Source organism: Rattus norvegicus, chromosome 3 (genome assembly GCF_021556685.1).
Source record: "Rattus norvegicus strain SHRSP/BbbUtx chromosome 3, alternate assembly SHRSP_T2T, whole genome shotgun sequence".
NCBI lineage: Eukaryota > Metazoa > Chordata > Mammalia > Rodentia > Muridae > Rattus > Rattus norvegicus.
Genome location: NC_141536.1, coordinates 131,579,037 through 131,597,497, shown reverse-complemented (window position 1 = coordinate 131,597,497; position 18,461 = coordinate 131,579,037). Strand labels below are relative to the sequence as shown.

At 45.6% G+C, this 18,461-nt stretch overlaps 1 protein-coding gene across 2 annotated transcripts; it reads right to left on the bottom strand.

The window, feature by feature from the left end:
• Nucleotides 1-71: 71 nt before the first annotated feature.
• Zfp133 (zinc finger protein 133) lies at nucleotides 72-18,209 on the bottom strand. Of its 2 annotated transcripts, none has more exons than XM_087653908.1 (4): nucleotides 17,905-18,209; nucleotides 6,616-6,742; nucleotides 5,161-5,256; nucleotides 72-1,943 (listed from the first exon to the last, which is right to left on the bottom strand). In XM_087653908.1, exons 2-4 carry the CDS (start codon nucleotides 6,734-6,736, stop codon nucleotides 586-588), a joined length of 1,575 nt encoding a protein of 524 aa, XP_087510034.1. In that variant the 5' UTR covers nucleotides 6,737-6,742; nucleotides 17,905-18,209; the 3' UTR covers nucleotides 72-585.
• Between the last annotated feature and the right edge of the window lie 252 nt (nucleotides 18,210-18,461).

Sequence of the window (18,461 nt, the reverse complement as noted above, 5' to 3'; positions counted from 1 at the left end):
TTTTTTGTGAACAGTGAGGTCAAGACCTGAGGGTTCCATTGCCTAACAGAGAATGATAATCACAGATCAGGTTGCAAATTTGTAAAGAAGCAAAGTTTACTAGACAAAAGGCCATACATGAGACTGGAAAGGAAGTAGTTACTGTCCTTTGGTCTTACAGAGTGCATTTTTCTACTTCGTAGAAGTTTAAGAATTCTGCCAGTGAATGCTTTCCACCATTTCCGTTTTCAGAGAGAACACAAGGGGTCAGAAGATCACCCCAAATAGGCTTCAGAGTCAGGCTGGAAGGGCAGTTTGCGGTGGGCACATTTCATCTTCCTGTGTCTGCCTAAAGCCTTGTCCACAGGTCTTGCATGTATAAGTCTTCTCCCCCTTGTGTGTCATCTGATGTAAGGTGAGGCGTGACTTCTGGATAAAGACTTGGCCACACTCTCTGCACACACTAAGCTTCTCTTCAAAATGTACCTGCTTATGTGCGATTAAAGCTGAGCAATTATTAAAGCTTAGTCCACGCTGCCTGCACGCATATGGTCTCTCCCTTGAATGCTTCCTCTTGTGTCTGATGAGCCCAGCCTGGTGACAGTCTCAGCACACACGTGGCTTTTCTCCTGAGTGTGTCCTCTGGTGTGCGATAAGGTTTGACTTCTGGCTGAAGCCTCGACCACATTCCTCACACACTATGGGCTTCTCTCCAGAGTGTGTCCTCTGGTGTCTGATGAGATTCGACTGCTGGCTGAAGCCTCGACCACAATCCTTGCATACAATAGGTTTCTCCCCTGAGTGAATGTTCTGGTGTCTGTTGAGGTGGGATTTTAAACTAAAGCCTCGTCCGCATACCCCACACACATATGGTTTCTCCCCAGTGTGCATCCTCCTGTGAGAGATGAGAGTTGAATTCTGGCTAAAGCTGTGCCCACATATACCACACACATAAGGCTTCTCCTTTGAGTGAGTCCTCTGGTGGTTGACAAGGGTTGTCCTCTGCCTGAAGCACTGCCCACATTCCTTGCAAGCATACGGCTTTTCCCCAGAGTGTGTCCGTTGGTGGGAGATGAAGTTGGACCTGTCACTGAAGCCAAGGCCACAGTCACTGCACAAAAAAGTCTTCTCCTCTAGGTGTGTACTCTCGTGTCTAACAACAGCTGATTTCTGGCTAAAGCCTTTACCACACTCCCTGCACACATAAGGCTTCTCCCCTGAATGTGTTCTTTGATGGATGATGAGGTTTGACTTCTGGCTAAAGCCTCGTCCACACTCACTACACATGTAAGGCTTCTCACCCGAGTGTGTCCTCTCATGAATGATGAGTGTTGACTTCCGGCTAAAACCTCGCCAACACTCCTTGCACACAATGGGTTTTTCCCCAGAGTGTGCCTTCTGGTGTCTGGCTAAGCTCTTCTTTAGACTGAAGCCCTTCTCACACACCCCACACACATACGGCTTCTCTCCTGAGTGGATCCTCTGGTGACTAAGCAGGTTTGTCATCTTGCTGAAGCCCAGCCCACACTCTTCACAGTTAACCGTTCCAAATTCCAAGATTTCTATTCCTTTCAGCAACTTCTCTGGTTCCTCAGTGCTCCTGGCTTGAGCTGGGCTGGTCTCCATCTCTACCCATCTGATGCCATTGGGAGAGTTGACTGGCTGCCCTTGGGGTGGCCTAGAGAGGGCTCCCAAACTCCCTTTCTTTGTCCTTCCAGATGAAGGCCTTGCGCTTTCTCTCTCTCCACCTTCTGATTTATCTCTGCAGGAATTCTTATCAGAGGCTTGATGCTGCTTTTCCAGGGCCCCCTGACAGGAGTCCCCTCGGTCAACATGACTTTCCGCACACAGGCATGTAAATATCAATGGGGCATGATGACTTAGCACGTGCTGCACAGGGGATTTCTGATTGGTAAGATCTGGAGGGCACACATGACCAGGGCAGAGTTCCAGCTTTGCCTGTGCTGCAGAGGAAAGAGTGAGTCAGAATGGAGTCCTTGCAGGGCAGCCCAAACTCCTACCTAACCCAATGGTGATCCTGTTCTTCATGCTACCTCACCAAGACTTCCTTCACATGGATTCCTCTCCAGCCCATCACTACATCTTGCATCTCCTGCTACATCCTGTTAAGCTTAACCTATAGCCTTGAGGCTCTTAAAAGCATCACAGTTAACAGATGGTGTGAAGCAGACCAATACCCATCTCCACACAGTCACCACTTCAATTACCTCTGACTCACAACCACACAGTCAGAAACTGTGTCCACTGTGTACTATGCAGCTGTGCTTTTGACCCGTGTGGAAATGTGTCTCCTGATGCTGCTGAGGATGAAGCAGCCAGGCTGAGAAAGCATCATCCCAACCTTAGTACAAGACAGCATAGGAAAGTGTTAAGGCGGGGGAGAGGGGGTAGCCAGATCTTGCGGCAAGTCAAGATGCTTGCCATCAAACCTGGAGAGAACTTACTGCCACAAGTTGTCCTCCACATGTGCACATAGCACATGAATGGCCCCCTCCAACAAACATATTTTATAAAAGAGACAATGGTTAAACAGAAAGTACATGACGTACTTCATCTGAGGTCTCCCCACTTTGACAAATACTTTATCAGTGGGTTACTTTGTTAGACTTTCTATAAGGCCCTCGGCAGGGAATAGCACAACCACAGCCTGGGTCACTAGTTCCATAAATCATGCCCCTTACTACTAAGTCCTGTTAATTTCCACAAGTTTAAATAAAAATTTCCTCAGAATTCAGTGCAAACCAACCAACCAACCCACCCACCCAAGGGCTAGAAATATGGCTGAGTGGTCAAGTGCTTACCTAGCTCACACAAAGCCTCGGGTTTGATCCCTAGAACCACAGGGAGATCCCTAGAACCACAGGAGGACTGGAAGGGGGTGGGGAGAAAGCAGGCAGAAAAAGTGAGGGGAAACAGGGAGAGAGGAAAGACTGGTAGGCCAGCTGTACTACACAGCAAGAGCTTATTTACAAAAACAAAACTGCAGCACACCCTGATCAGGAGGCAACACAGAAACCCTCAAGATGGGTCTAACTGCAGGGACATAGTTCATGACCAAGAAGGGATTTGTTAATTTCCATAATTATAGGCCCTGGAATACCAAAGCAACAAACATCAAATGACAGTTGAAAATTAAAAAGGAAACAAAAACAAAACCCAGAAAATCATTCTCTGTGTTGTTCCTCTTGGCCAACAAGGGTTACCACAATGTAGCTTTATTACTGCCAGCTGAAGGCAATGCCCAACCAGTGTGATCAATTAGTACAGATCCTACTGAATCTTCCTAACCGATGAACCATCACAGCTATCAGAATTACATTATCCTACCCTATGTCGAATGCAATTTTCAGTTATAATTGAATTAGCATAATTAGTATAATTGTCTTAATTATTAAAGTAAGCATAACCACCCTTTCCTAACATTGAAAGTCCCTAACTCTTCCTACATGACAGACTACTAAACAAACACCTTCCATTTTATCCTGCAATGTCCCATAAGTAACAGTGAAATTCTTTTTTAATTAAATTGTACATGTATGAATGCTTTGTGTGCACACATGTATATGTTCCACATGGGTGCCTGTTGTCTGTAGAGTTCAGTGATTGTGTGCCGCCATGTGGTACTGAGAATTGAACCTGGATCCTTACCAAGAGCAACTCTTTTTTTTTTTTTTTAATTGGCTATTTTATTTATTTACATTTCAAATATTATCCCCTTTCCCAGTTTCCCCTCCGAAAACCTCCTCCCCAACTCCTCTTTCCCCTGCTTCTATGAGGGTGCTCCCCAACCAACCCACCACTCTCACCTCACCACTCTGACATTTCCCTACACTGGAGCATTGAGCCTTCACAGGACCTCTCCTCCCATTAATGCCAGATGAGGCCATCCTCTGCTATACATGCAGCTGGAGCCTTGTTGGGTCATCTCTCTAGCACCTCGGTACAATTCTTTCCTGTCAGCAGGTTGTGACTGCGGGTGTGGATGACAGTCTGGGAGTCACTGATGTCCATCCCTCCCAAGTTCCACTACTACAGACTGCCCTGACCAGGTCAGCACAGGACCTCAGGCCTGTTCCTGGGGTGTATCTGAAGCCTGGTAGCTTTTACCAACTTTATTCTGTGTAATCTATGGTGTGGCACAACTCTTATTTTGTTTCTGGCCACCAACTTGTGTCTTCTAATTTCTGTGGGTAGATACAAAGTAGCTTTTATTTGCAGCCAATATAATTAAGAATTAAAATGGCCTCTTCAAAGCAATCCCAACATTGTTTACACATCTACAGGGGACTGACAGAAAAAATGAAAACAAAATTTCAACTTCCTACACGAGGATCCTTTCCACTGACTGCGAATCTGCCATTCTGTGTACACTCGGGACCACTTCGTCTGAGATCAGATTGAACACAAACTATGGTCAATTGGATAAATTAGTCTGTAAAGTGTCTTAAATCTACAGGTGCTCCTGTATTTATAGTTTACACAGATTTAATGAATATTGATATAAGTTTAAATTTCAAAAACGCAGCCAGGCATGGTAGCTATGACTTTAATCCCAGCACTCAGGAGGCAGCAGCAGGAGACCAAAAAGTCTTCAAGGAAAAGGAGACAAGAGGGGGCTGGAGAGATGGCTCAGTGATTAAGAATCCTGACTGCTCTTCCAGAGGTCCTCAGTTCAAATGCCAGCAACCACATGGTGGCTCACGACCATCTGTAATGGGATCCGATACCCTCTTCTGAAGGCAGCTACAGTGTACTCATTAAAATAAAAATAAGTAGATTGAGAGAGGGGGGGAGGGAAGGAGGAGGAGGAGGAAGAGGAAGAAGAGGAGGAAGAGGAGGAGGAAGAAGAGGAAGAGGAAGAGGAGGAGGAAGAAGAGGAAGAGGAAGAGGAGGAGGAGGAGGAAGAAGAGGAAGAGGATGAGGAGGAGGAGGAAGAGGAGGAGGAGGAGGAAGAGAAGGAGGAGGAGGAAGAGGAGAAGGAGGAAGAGGAAGAGGAGGAGGAGGAGGGAAGAGACACCAGGAATACTCCTATATAGAGACAGTAGCATGCAAGAGTGGCCAAAAGGGTCAAAGAGAACTCCAGTTCCTCATCACTACCTCTTCTCTTCAGCCTCCTGGGCCACTAAATGTGTCCTGTTTGCCCAGACCTTTGCCACTCACCTGGACAAGCAACCTGTGGACATTTTCTCTCCTCTCGCCATGTCTCTTTCCCTTGCTCTAGCTGGGTGATGAGCTTTGGTTTTGAAAATGGAATTCCTGCTCAGCAGAAAAGAAAACTGTAGGTTAGGATACAGAAGGGATTCTGACCCTGGTTTCTGAAGTAAACTCAAAAGCAAAGACTGAGGGAGGAGCTTCAGATGGCAGTGCAGGGGTTAGCAGTTACTTGAGATTAGCAGGTTGATGAACTCAGACGAGAACACACTGACCCTACTCCATGCTGGGTAAATGAACATCCATCACAGTGAATTTCGACTGCCAAGCTTATTAGGTAGAGAAACACCTAGGAGGTCAGTAAAGTGTGCCTCTGAGACTGTGAGGGGTTCCAGAGAAGACTCACTGAGGAAGAAAGACCTTCCTTGAAAAGGGGGTGGCATCACCCCTAGGCTGGGCCTGGATAGAAGAGAGAGAAAGAGTCAGCACATACAGTCTGTCCTCCCTCCCTCTCTCTGCTCCCTGGCTGCCGTGACGTATGCTGCTGTGATCTATCAAGCCCCATTACCACAACAGATTGAAACTGTGAGCCAAAATAAGTAATTTGTCCTTCCAGCCATACTGGCACACACTTTTAATCCAACACTTGGGAGGCAGACGTATGTGGATCTCTACAAGTTTGAGGCCAGCCTAGTCTACACAGTGAATTCTAGGGCAGCCAATGGGTGTAGTGAGAAACTGCCTTAGAGGAAAGGAGAAAGTAATTCCTCCCTTGTTTTGGTTAGAGTTTTTATTGCTGTGAAGAGACACTATGACCATGACAACTCTCTTAAATGAGAACATTTAACTGGAGCTGCCTTACAGTTTTAGAGGCTCAGCCCATCATCATCATGGAGGGAAGCATGGCAGCAGGCAGGCAACTTGGTGCTGGGGGAGCCAAGAGTTCTACATTATGATCTAAAGGCGGCCAGGAGGATGCTCTCATCCATGCTGGGTGGAGTTTGAGCACCAGCAGACCTCGAAGGCCATGAACACAGTAACACACTTCCTCCAACAAGGCCACACCTAATAATGCCATTTCCCATGGGTCAAGCATATTTAAACCACTACACTTCCTTTTCATTGTTTTCTTGGGTATTTGTCACAATATGAAAAGAAAACATACCTGTTTTACTTAATTTAGGAAAAGAGAGAGCCCAGACTGGAGGGGAAAGCCTAGAGATGCAGAGTAGACACACACACACACACACACACACACACACACACACACACACACACACACACACTCCTAATGACATTCAACTCTACAAAATCAGACTTCCCTAGGAAAGCAGAGAATAAAATGTCTTTGCTCTTGTCAAACCCAAAGGCCGAAACAAAAAGCAAGATGGCTGCTACAAGTACAGACGGACTAACTAGTGCATGCACTAATAAGACAGCAGTCCTGAGAGATACACCACTTACCCAGAGAGACCAGGTTGCTGTAGTTCTCCAACATCACCTCTCTGTACAGGGACCGCTGAGCAGGGCTCAGCAGGCTCCACTCCTCCTGGGAGAAATCCACAGCCACATCTCTGAATGCCATGTGTACCTGGAACACAAAACAGCCCTGCTTACCCCTGAGCCAGCCTTGATGTGGCTCAGGGTGAGAGGCAAGAGGAGGCTACCCCAGTACCAGCCTGTTTTTGGCTGCCACTCTGATGCTCTATGTTCTGAGACCTCTAAACCCCTGTATCTATCAAGTCAGTACCATTTTTGAATTACACACTAAAAGTCCTGGTAGGCTAATTTGTATATACAAAAAGTATACTGTAAGTTCTGAGAATTTTAAATCTAGCAGAAATCTATATAGCCGATATATAAAAAATAAACAACAGTAAGGCCTAAGAGAATTTGAGTTGTTAGGTTTTTAAGTTTTTATTTGTGTATGTACTGATGTTATGTCTGTGTACATACATGTAGGGGTACACAAAGAATGCACACAGAAGAAGACATCTGAACTCCTGGAGTTGGAGTTACAGGCAGTTGTAAGTCACCTGATACGGGTGCTGGAACGGAACCTGGGTCCGCTCCGACAGCAACACCCTCGTAACCACGGAGCAACAGTCTCCAGTTCCCAGACTCCTAAGTTTTTGTTTTTGTTTTTCTTTTTGTTTTTCTTTTTCTTTTTTTTCGGAGCTGGGGACCAAACCCAGGGCCTTGCGCTTGCTAGGCAAGCGCTCTACCACTGAGCTAAATCCCCAACCCCAACTCCTAAGTTTTAAAAATTTAAAAGACCAAATCATCTTACACGTCATATTAGTCTTAGCACATTTGAAATTTGTGCAGTTCCATAACACCAAAGCCTAAATATGCTACAACTCAGCCCTGCTCAACTGCTACAGCCTTTCATCTCTGACCTGAGGGGCACGGAGGCGTCAGAGCCACAATACCTAAGTTTCAGGCCCATCTCTGTCATAAACCAGTGCTTCAGCTTTCTCTCTCCAGAAACCTGTTTGAATTTAAACTCCCACAGTGGAACCTCTTGGCTCCTCATCTCCGCCCCACTCTCCTGTCCAGATCCATTCTTGACTCCGCTCCTTAGAACACAGCGCTCCTTAGAGCACAGCTTGAAGAGCTTTGTGAAGACTGAGTGCTGGTGCTTGGTCTTCTAGAACAGAGAGGAACCGAGGAAAGAACAGTGCACTAGAGTTCCAGATGAACCTGTGGGGAGCATGGCCAAGGGCATCCTGGGCGGAGACAGAGGGAGAAGGAAGACCCAAACCATGGACGAGTGGGGCTGACTATCAGAATGAAACAACGGAAGTGGAGCGAAACAGCTTGCAGGTGTTTAACTTCTGCAGCCTAAGATACACAGCACAGAAGTCACTGTCTGGACCATGAGGTAGGCAGTGGGGTAGCATCAAGGGCGTTCCCAGTGCTGCCAATCGCTAATCACCACTTTCCTCTCCATGGCATTCTCGACACTTGCATGTGGAAAACTCTGGACTGAACAGTAATCTCCCAGTTCCCAACCCTGGTAAAGACCATTTCTGTCCCTGAATATCTGGGACACATATTTCGTCTGTGGCTAACATAAGCGGAATCACACAATGTCTGGCGCACTGGGGGTAGCACATCCCCAAGACTCATCCGCATAGACGTATGCACTCTTCTCACTCCTCTGTAAAGCTAAGTAAGATTTCACTTAGTGTGCTTTGAAATTACACTGTTCTGGAATGAAGGATATGGCTTCTAGCTACTCTGAATAAGTGCCATTCACGCTGAGTATCCAGGTTCTTACCTCCAGTTCTCTTGAGTGCGTGCCCAGTAAGGTTAACTGGATCAAATGGTAATTCTGTGTCCACAGTGGGACATTAGCAATGTGCAAGGGCTCTAGCTTCTCCATATCCTCTCTATTAGCCTGGAGCTCACTATGAAGGCCAGGTTGGCCTCGAACTCACAGAGATTCACCTGCCTCTACTTCTACTGGGATTACAGCACTCTCTCGGTTTTTGTTGTTGTTTTTGATGTACCTAGAGCTCCTGCATCTGCTAGGCTGGATGACCAGGGCTCCTCCTAGGCCCCTCTCTCCCCGAGCTGTGCTTACAGATGCATGTTGTGCCTGTTTTGGTTCTAGGCATCTAAACTCCTAAGTTCCTGCTTGTACAGCAGTCACTTTGCTAACTGAGTCACCTCCCCATCCTCCACCCCCTTTTAACCATACACATGGGGAAAAGTGGTAGTTCCCTGGGCTCTTCACTTGTATCTCTCTACTGATTACTAATGATACTTTTATATGCTTATTGGTTGACAAGTTTGTGGGTCCGATGCTTTAAAGGATCATGGGTTAAAGGCTTGGCCGCAGGACGGCAGTACCGGGAGGAAGCAGAACCTTTAAGAAGTAGGGTCAGTGGGGCGTGCCCTCAACTAGAACTGGGAGACCACGCCCATTTCATTACTGTCCGGCCCCTGGTTTTCCATGTAAGCGGTTTTGCTCTTTCATGCACTCCCATGACCCTTTGCTGCCTTACCACAGGCCCAAAGCAACAGGGCCACCACGTACTAGAACCCCCCAAACCGTGAGCAGGAATAAAGCTTTTTATTTGTAAATCGATTTCTTCAGGTATGACATTACAGTAACGGACCACTAACATGTTGCTCAGATTTACATTTTCTTCATAAAAACGCCTACACAAACCATTCGAAGACCCGGTCTGAGCCTTTCGTTGTATGTTCTTTATATATTCCTGACCGTGCTTCTCAGTTATGTATACTCAACACGCAGCCTGTACATATAGAATACTCACGCGTAGTCTTCTTTCCTTTCGATGAGAAAGTTCAAAGTTTTGTTTTTTGTTTTTTTTTTTTTTTTTTTTTGGTTCTTTTTTTCGGAGCTGGGGACCGAACCCAGGGCCTTGCGCTTCCTAGGCAAGCGCTCTGCCACTGAGCCAAATCCCCAACCCCGAAAGTTCAAAGTTTTAAGGAAGCCCAGTATTTCGGTTTTGTTTCCCGTTGTCTGTGCTTTTGATACCATTCACAAGTAATCACCAAATGCAGATCACATGCACCCGCTTCCTTTAAAGAGGCGCGCAGTGGGGCTCTCAGGCTTGTGTCCCAGACTCCCTTTCTCTTTGTGCGCATGGTGTGAGCTAAGTGTCCACATTCACTCTTTTCTGACAGACATGCGTGGTCCCTTCCACATGGGATGGTTTTACACTCTTCCTGAAAAACATTTGGCCACGTATGCAAGGTTTGACTCTGATGTCCGTGTTGTCCTTTGATCTATTTCAGGACTGAAGCTCGGATTAGAGTTGCTTTGTGGAAATTCATGAAATCTTCACACATAAGTCTTCCAACTTAGCTCTCTCTCATGACTGCTTCAGGAACTCAAGAGTCCCTTCAGATCCCAACGATCTTTGGGGTGAGCTCTATTTCTGTAAAACAAAGTTCTTGTGCTTTTTTGATAGATGCTACAATTGAGCTTGAAGAATGGTTTTCATTGGTTTGCATTTAAGTTTTTCAATACAGTAACACATGGCATCTCTCAATTTATTTGTGGCTTCTTTAATTTTTCTTCCTCTTTCTTTTTTCCTTATTTACTCTTGTGGTCTGAAGACAGAACTCAGATTTCATAAAGAGATGAAATCTAGATGCTAGACTAGATCTCTACCACTGAGGCATACCCCAATCCCTGATTTCTTTCCTTCCGTTTACATATCTTTACTTCTATGTAGCTTATCCCATTTGATGTTTTCTAAAATACCACTGTTTTCTTAATTCTTTTAGGATTGCTCATTGCTAGTCTACAGATCTCCAACCGGTTTATGTGTGCACGACTACTGTAAATTAGTTCTCATAGGTGTGTTTGTGTGTGTGTATATATATGCGTGTAATCTATAAAACCTTCAACATATAAGATCCCGTCATCTGTGAAGAGCTCATTTTACTGTTTTCTTCTTAAATCAATGCTTTGTGTTTCTTTTTCACTGGCTAGAACTTCTAAAGGCTGTTTGTTCATTTCAAGTGCAAAAGTGGACATCTTTATCCTGTCCCTGTGTTATGCCTCTGGCGTGCGCACGCGCGCGCGCACACACACACTGAACTGAGACCTTCTCATAGACCCTCTACTCTAACTTTCACATAAAAGGATTTCATTTTGTTCGTATGTTTCTGCATCCAGCAGGAAGACTATGTGCCCTTCCCTTCCATCAATGTGATGTGCTATGCTGATTTTTTTCATGTCAAACCATCATCCTTAAATCTCAAGAATCACACCTCCACACCCCGTATATACTGTTTTAATGTGCTTTTCAATTGAGTTAGCATTTTCTTGAAGCTTTTTGCTGTTGTTTGTTTTCCTTCCTCAGCTGTAACAAATTTGAAGTTTTCTTTTAGTGTCTTTGTCTAGTTTAGGCACCAAGAGTAATACTGATTTCCGACTTCCAAGAATAACTTACATATTTCTGGCCCAAGGATTGGTATTAGCATTTCTCTGGGTTGTTTGGTAGAATTCACCAGAGAAGCCACAGGCCAAAGGCCTTCCTAAATATTTATTTATTTATTTATTTATTTATTTATTTATTATAAGTACACTGTCACTGTCTTAATGCACACCAGAAGAGGGCATCAGATCTCACCGTTGTGAGCCACCATGTGGTTGCTGGGATTTGAACTCAGGACCTCTAGAAGAGCATTCAGTGCTCTTAACCGCTGAGCCATCTCTCCAGCCCGTCAAAGGCCTTCTTAGTGAGACAGGTTCAATAACTGAACCAAGGCATAGCTAGAGTTTCCATTTCCTCAACACACCCTCTTCAGGGTAGTTTCATTTAGTTCATCCAATTTGTTGGTGTAAAGTTTATGGTACTCTTAATTCTTTCAATCTCTACTTCATTTTTTATATCTGATTTGAAAAAATTACATTTAAAAATCAATGCGTTTTGCAGGTTTATAAATTTTGTTGCTTTTTTGAGAACTTCTAAGTTTGATTTTCTTTTCTTTTGGTTTGTTTTTAGACTCACTAGATAGCCCAGGTTGATCTCAAATTTAAGGCAAACCTCCTCCCTCCAAGCACTGGAAATACTGGTGTACACACCAGACCCAGCCTCTCCACGTCACTTGCTTTTATTCTAACAGTCAGTGTTTTTGTTCTTTACTACCTTTGGATTCACCTTCTTTTTCCCTAGCTCTCTAAATTTTAAATCTGGGTTGTTTCCCTAGACTCTTCTTTCTTTCTGTCTCTTTTAAAGACAGGATCTCAAGGAGCCAAGACCAGCTTCAAATTTGCTACGTATGCAAACTTCTGATATTCCTGCCAGGCCACACAGGCTGGAGTCACAGGCTTGGACCACCATACCTGGGTTTATGTGGTGCCAGGGATCAACCCAGGGCTACTTGCAGGCCAGAAAAACATTGTCAAGTGACCTGCGTTCAAGACTCTCATCTTCTTAAATGGAACACTCAGCTTAAAACTGTCACTCAACTTTGACTCCACCGTAGAATTTGTTTTTGTCTTCAACTGTCTCTAGAAGTTCCTCATGTCCTTGTGATTTCCCCTTCCACACATTGGTTTCCACACATATATTATTTAATTTCCTGGTAGGTGAGGAATTTTCAATTTTCCTTCTGCTGCTGGTTTATAACTTTATTTCACTGTGGGTAGAAAGTCTTTTGATATACACCTTTCTAAGACTACCGATAGTAGTCTTGTGGTATGATATATAGTTTATGCCGAAAGGCTCCACATGCACCTGAGAGGGCACATCTTGGGTATGTTTTGTTGGGTATGTCTGTGAGATCAGCTGGTTTTCTGTTGTCCATCCTGACGCACTGTAACAAAAACAAAATCCCAACCCATCACTTCCTGTTGTCTCAGATGTGTCATATGGCATCTGCTGACAGTCTCCTTAGGACCCCATGTACTCAGAATTGCTTTCTGCTTGCTTCTTCTCTGAAGTCTTTGGTTTAATCCTCTTGTTACCGTGTGTCCTGCTGTAGATCTCCTGGTGTATCATACCTTGTACTTTGCAGAGCTTTTTGACCATTCATATTTCGTGTCATTGCTCAAAGGCAGGGCCATTATTTTCTCAAATGCCTTCCTTTTTCCCCTTTTGATAATCACAGAAGTGGCCAAGTGTGGTGGCGCACACCATTAGACCTAGCACCTGGGAGGCAGAGACAGGTGGATCTCTGTGAGTTTGAGGCCAATGCGATCTACATGGAGAATTCCATGCCAGCCAGGGCTACGTAATAAGGCCATGTCTCAAAAAAACCAACCAAACAAACAAACAAAAAAATCAAACAAAACAGCTGATAACCCCACAAGTGGACACTGGGTTGCTTGGGGTCCCCACAGATCCCTAAGTCTCTGTTTATTTTCTGTAGTATTTTTCATGGTCCACAGACTTCATTTCAATTATCCTATCATCAGTGTCTGTGACTCACTCCTGTTTGCCTAAACTAGCTTCCGAATCGTTCTACCTTCTCATTTCTGTTGTTATCTAGCCACTTCAGCTGGTAGAGATGAGATCAGTAACAACAACCAGAACACACACCCTTGATACCTGGATGAAACATTTTATTGTCCACTGTGGCTCCCGACAGGCATGTGCAAAGTGCTCCGGTCACAGGTAGGTAAGTGTGACATATTCCAGCAATTCAACTGTTGTCTGTGAGGGGAGAAAGATGTCTGGGTCTCCCTGCTCTTTACTGTGAAGTCACTCTTGGCCAGCAGACGGTTGAAGAGGAACAAAGGAACTTGGACACTGTTTTCTACTGAAGAACTGTGTGGTGCACTGTTTATTATGAGGTAAACAACTGATACAGGAGCTAAGCACAAAGGGACACCGAGTGGTGCCTGCAGGTGCCATCGTTAAGACAGAACAGGAGCCGGACTCCAGTAAGCACCACTAAGACACTCAGGACAAGAGACAAGTGAGACTAGTGACTGTCTATCCTATGGCAGCTGGCATGAAGACAGGAGGCATTCCCTTGGCTCTCTGGAACCCTGGAGCCACCTTTCCCACCCCCCTTCAAGAAGGATGGTATCTTGAAAGTACATCTAGGGAAGGAAACAGAGAGAGTGTCAGGTGAGCATGCTTTCTTTAAAAGGCTCGAGAATAAAAGCCCCTTCTTGCAAAGAGCAAGGTGGAGGGAGAGACAGGAAAGAAAGGGAAATCCAGGTTCTTGAAAAGCAAAAAGGATTAAACTACATACCAAAGCACACACCACCTCTCCTTCCTCTGCAATCAAATATGAAAACCACACTTAAGCTTGCAAAAGCGTTTTTTTTTTTTTCAAACTAGGATGGGAGATGGACCAAAAACACTAAAATCTTGACAGTTCTGTTTACAAAAAGGTAGGCATGTAAATAGTCACCTATTAAAATGCAAAGCAGACAAGTTAGAGAGATGGCTCAGCAGTTAAGAGCACTATTCACACTTCTGGAGGATCAGAGTTCGATTCCCAGCAGCCACAAGACAGCACACAACCGTCTGCAGCTCCAAATCCAGGGGATCTGGTGCCCACTTTGTCTCCACAGCCACTGTATATACGTGGTGCACAGACATACACACAGGGAAAACATGATGCACATACAATAGAAACAAACTAAACATTTTTAATTAAAATACAAAGCAGAAAGCAAGAATCCAGACAACTCGGCTATGTTAGGAAGAAAGAACCATAACAAAACCGTAACTCCAGGTTGAAGTAAGTCTCTTGAAATACACAAAAGAGCATCTAGAATTAAAAAAAAAAAAATCAAAAACTAAGAAACAGAGAAATGGGCAAAATCCAGACACCAAAAAGATGTGACTGGACTTCTGAAAGAAAACAGAGACAAATCCTTCTGGAAGGGCTGCTTACAGGAAGTGAACCCACTGAAGCATCAAAGATACTGAGAGTATCATCTTGGTGATACTCCCATGGCTACAGCTGAACGGATGAATGAAGAAAACACAGTTTTAACAGACAGAAATAAGCACTGAAACAAAGTAGTAACAAACATGGCCACGGCTCTGGAACATTAAATAAGTGATTAGGGAGACCTCTATAAACTCACTGAATCTGACCGATGTGAGGAAGTTAAGTACCTCAGCCAGGAGGAGAGCCAGGACAAAGCCCTGACACGACAGTCGGGCTAGCAAGGTAAAGGACAATGTTGTGTCAGGATGGAGTAGCAGAGATGATGTCCAAATGTAAACATGGCGCAGTGTGACCCAGCCTTATACCATACTGATTTTAACTTTGATTAGGATGGGAAGCCACTGGGGAGGGGTTTTGTAAATGGACGGTATAGTTTGATTTATAGCTGAAAAGATCCCTGTGGTTTCTGTCTGGGGCAGTGGGGATTAAGAGAATAAGAGAAGAGGACAACAGACAGCAATGATCATTCACATGAGAATGGTGACACAGACCACAGCGGAAGAGGCAGAGGTTATCCGTCATTCAATTTCAGACTCAGTTACTGTAGACGGCTTGTAGAAAACAAGGAAGAACCAAGGATGACCTCAAGGTTTTGAGGCTGAACCTAAAAAGAAGTTGCCAGGTCCCTGCTCCCTTTTGAAGAATTCCCCGTACCACAGGAGAGGGCGGCAGATATGGAGGAGAGCATGATGGAGTCAGATCAGATCCTGGACAAGGAAATACCCTGGTAGACATCAAAGAGCCCCGACTACAGTGTGCGAGGGGCAAGAGAAGGACAGAAGACACGACCATAGCTCGTGGAGTTAAGTGAACACGATGTAGGACTGGAGAGTGCCCCAGCCAACCATGTGCAAAGCAAGTCTGGGAAGAATGTGAGAGCAAGACAAACACAGAGAGCCGCCTTGTGTCGGCAGACAGAAGTTACAGCTGTTAAACGTGGAAGGGCGAGGCTCAGAGAAACAGGAGGGACACAGAAAGTGAAAGCCAGCATGCTGAATTCCAAATACTTCCCTTTCACCTGCCGGCCTTTAATCACAGATGTGATGACTGAAGAGGAAAAGAAAACAACAAAAAGCACACTTCTTTAAACAACTGAGGAAGACCCACATGGGCTGGATGGTAAATCCTGTTAAGTTTCTCTTGTTGCTAGATGTACCATGAAATTGGACACATACATTAAAGTTGTGTCTTTAAAAGTAAAAGTGTGTGTGCATGCGTGCATGTGCCGGGAGCCAAGCCCACTTTTACACCCTCCGTTTCAGGAATGTTCTCAGGAATGTTTCAGGTCCACTTATGCAGCCTCTGTGTCTGGGAAACCTAGCCAGTTATCTGTTCTTATCAGTACACCTGCAACATGCAGTTTATAGTCACAGGAACCAAAAGAACAATGAGAGGGTAGTGACAGTGATGAATGGACCTTGGGCCCTGTGTGGCCTTCCCGCTTGCTTGTCTTTATAAGCCACTGCCCTGAAATAAAATTTGAGAGCTTGATCGGACAATCGACTTGCTCTCCTTCTTTGCAACTCCTGTCCCCCATTCTTTCATCCCCTCCTCAGGTCTCCGATGCGTGTGTGTGTGTGTGTGTGTGTGTGTGTGTGTGTGTGTGAAGTTACGTGCCAAGGAAGTAACTGAAAATTCCTTAAAACAATTCCAGCAGGACAAACCGTAAATGGTGGATGGACACAGGCTGACTCCAGACAAACCCTGGGACTGAGCAGGCTAAACAAGGGCTGAGATAGGATGCAGGGGAGACAGTGCAGGTGTGGTAAGTGAGAAAGCCTGGCTGAATATTCCCTGCAAAAACTGTCCCCCTGGAACAAGGTTCCCTAGAGGAACCAGCTGGGGCTCTGAGCCCCAGTGGGACACCATGACATACAAGATGTCCAAAGAGTGCAAAGGAAACATACTCCTGGTTCAGGATGCAAAAGGATATGACACTCACCTGGAAATGAGGAGCCCAAAAGTGTCCTCTTTCCCCAGGAGGAGGTACTCTAGGCAGCCAGGGGTCACCAGAAGCAGGAGAAAACAACAACAACAACAACAACAACAACAAAAGTCCTTGGAAATCCTCAAGCTCCAACAGGGCAGTATACCTCTTTGCCCTTAAAGGCACTGCAGACAAGACTAGATGAATTGTGGGTAGCTTCCTAGAAAGCAAGCTGGGATGTAGTCTAAGAAGTCAGCCTTCCCTGACACACTGCTGATGGGAGATGATCCACTCTTCCAGTAGTAATGAGAGTCAATACTTACTGAACACCTAGAACATTCTAGAGCCTGTTCCTGGCAAGCACTTTTCATTCTACCCTTACAACAACTCAAAACAGATGCTGCTACCATTTTACACACGAGACTGGAGACACAGTGAGAGCAGGGAGGCCCCTGCTAAGGTGACAAGACTCTGACGTGACAGCCCGGGAAAGCATGGCTGTGAAGATCCGAGTCTTCAGGGTTGTAAGGACTCCCAGTGTGTCCACTTTAAGATGAATCATGATTAGTCACATGGTGGCAAACATTGAATCTAGGTGATATAGCTTTGGATTTTTCTTTCTGGCTGTTTGGAAGTTCTCCATAATAAAACATTAAAATTCAATTTAAAATTCTAGGATTCTTGGAGTTATTAAATCTTTGGATGCTTTGAAAACCTCCCAGGACTCGGGAGACTGAGGCAGGTAGATCTCTGAGTTCAAGGTCAGGATTGTTACAGAGAAAATTTCAGGACATCCAGGGCTACACAAATAAACCCTGTCTCAAAAAAACAAAAAACTTGAGGAATGGGCCACAGCTTGACTTCCTCCTCTCCAAGATCCTAACCTGAGGGGAGGGCGCACTAAACTGAGTACCTGAGATCAGGCCAACATGGCCACCTCACACCCAGTGAAACCTGGACTTCGTTGGATAGGACAAGCGGTGGTCACCACACCTCAGCAAAGTTGAGGGGTGGTAGAATCCAAAGACCACCAGCTCCCCAAAACACCAAAAAATCCAGAGGCAGTCCCACCCCACCACCTAGTAAGTATCAACCGCTAAGTTTCCTCAGTCAAGCCTCCCTTACATAGGGACTCAGAGCATGAGCGGCGAGCTCTACCAATGCTGGGATTTCAACCAATGCTGAACCTGTCCCCACCCACAAGAACCCTAACACAGAAGGGTTGAGCCTTGCATCACCTATCCCTGGGGTTCACAGCTGAAGCTAACACTCCCTCAGAGATGTATGCCACACTCACAAGAAAACACACCCGCGCTGCGTCCCAGTTTCCAGTAGCACAATCCAGTGCCAGGCTAGACTCTAGACAAGCCCTGCAAGACCTTATCTTGGTCCAGAACAGGTCCGGTGGGAGATGCACTCACCAAAGAACAAGGGGCTGCTCCAGCCTCCAGCTGGGGAGCACACCCCACCCCATGCCCAGCCGGCGCCAGGACTACATTACTCAGAGGCTTCCAGGCGCAGGAACCATACCTTCCAGCATGCCCCGCGCCCACCAGCTGTGCGCGGAGGGACGGCAGCTCCCATCGACTATGATCAGTCCGTTTCTCGGCCGCATGCTTTGCTTAGCTGGAGAGTGGTTGCTGTGGCACCTGGAGGCCCACTCCTTCCTAAAATCGCGTTCATAAAGCGCAGTCAAGCCTCTGCCTGAGGAACTACACTTCCCAGTGACCCCTGCAGAGATTTCCGCATCCGGTGCCATCTGACACACACACACCCCCAACCCCAAACACACTGGCCAGCGGAAGTGGCGAGCCATACATGCGTCTTGGCTACTCAGTGGATGAGCAGCACGTTGAGGAGATTTTCAGAGTCTTCCAGCCTGTTGTGGGCTGGGAACCAGCAAGGGTTTAAAGCCAGTACAGTATATATTTTAGGGAAAATCTCTGAAAATGATTTATAGTCACAGCTCTTATTTTTT

What these genes read in the sequence shown, in the direction of transcription:
- Zfp133 (XM_087653908.1), bottom strand. Translation starts at nt 6,736, where the DNA reads ATGGCATTCAGAGATGTGGCTGTGGATTTCTCCCAGGAGGAGTGGAGC. An exon ending in CAGCAACCTGGTCTCTCTGG is followed by an intron (nt 5,257 to 6,615) that starts GTAAGTGGTGTA and finishes TCTGCTGAGCAG; the next exon opens with GAATTCCATTTTCAAAACCA. An exon ending in TCCACAGGTTGCTTGTCCAG is followed by an intron (nt 1,944 to 5,160) that starts GTGAGTGGCAAA and finishes TTTCCTCTGCAG; the next exon opens with CACAGGCAAAGCTGGAACTC.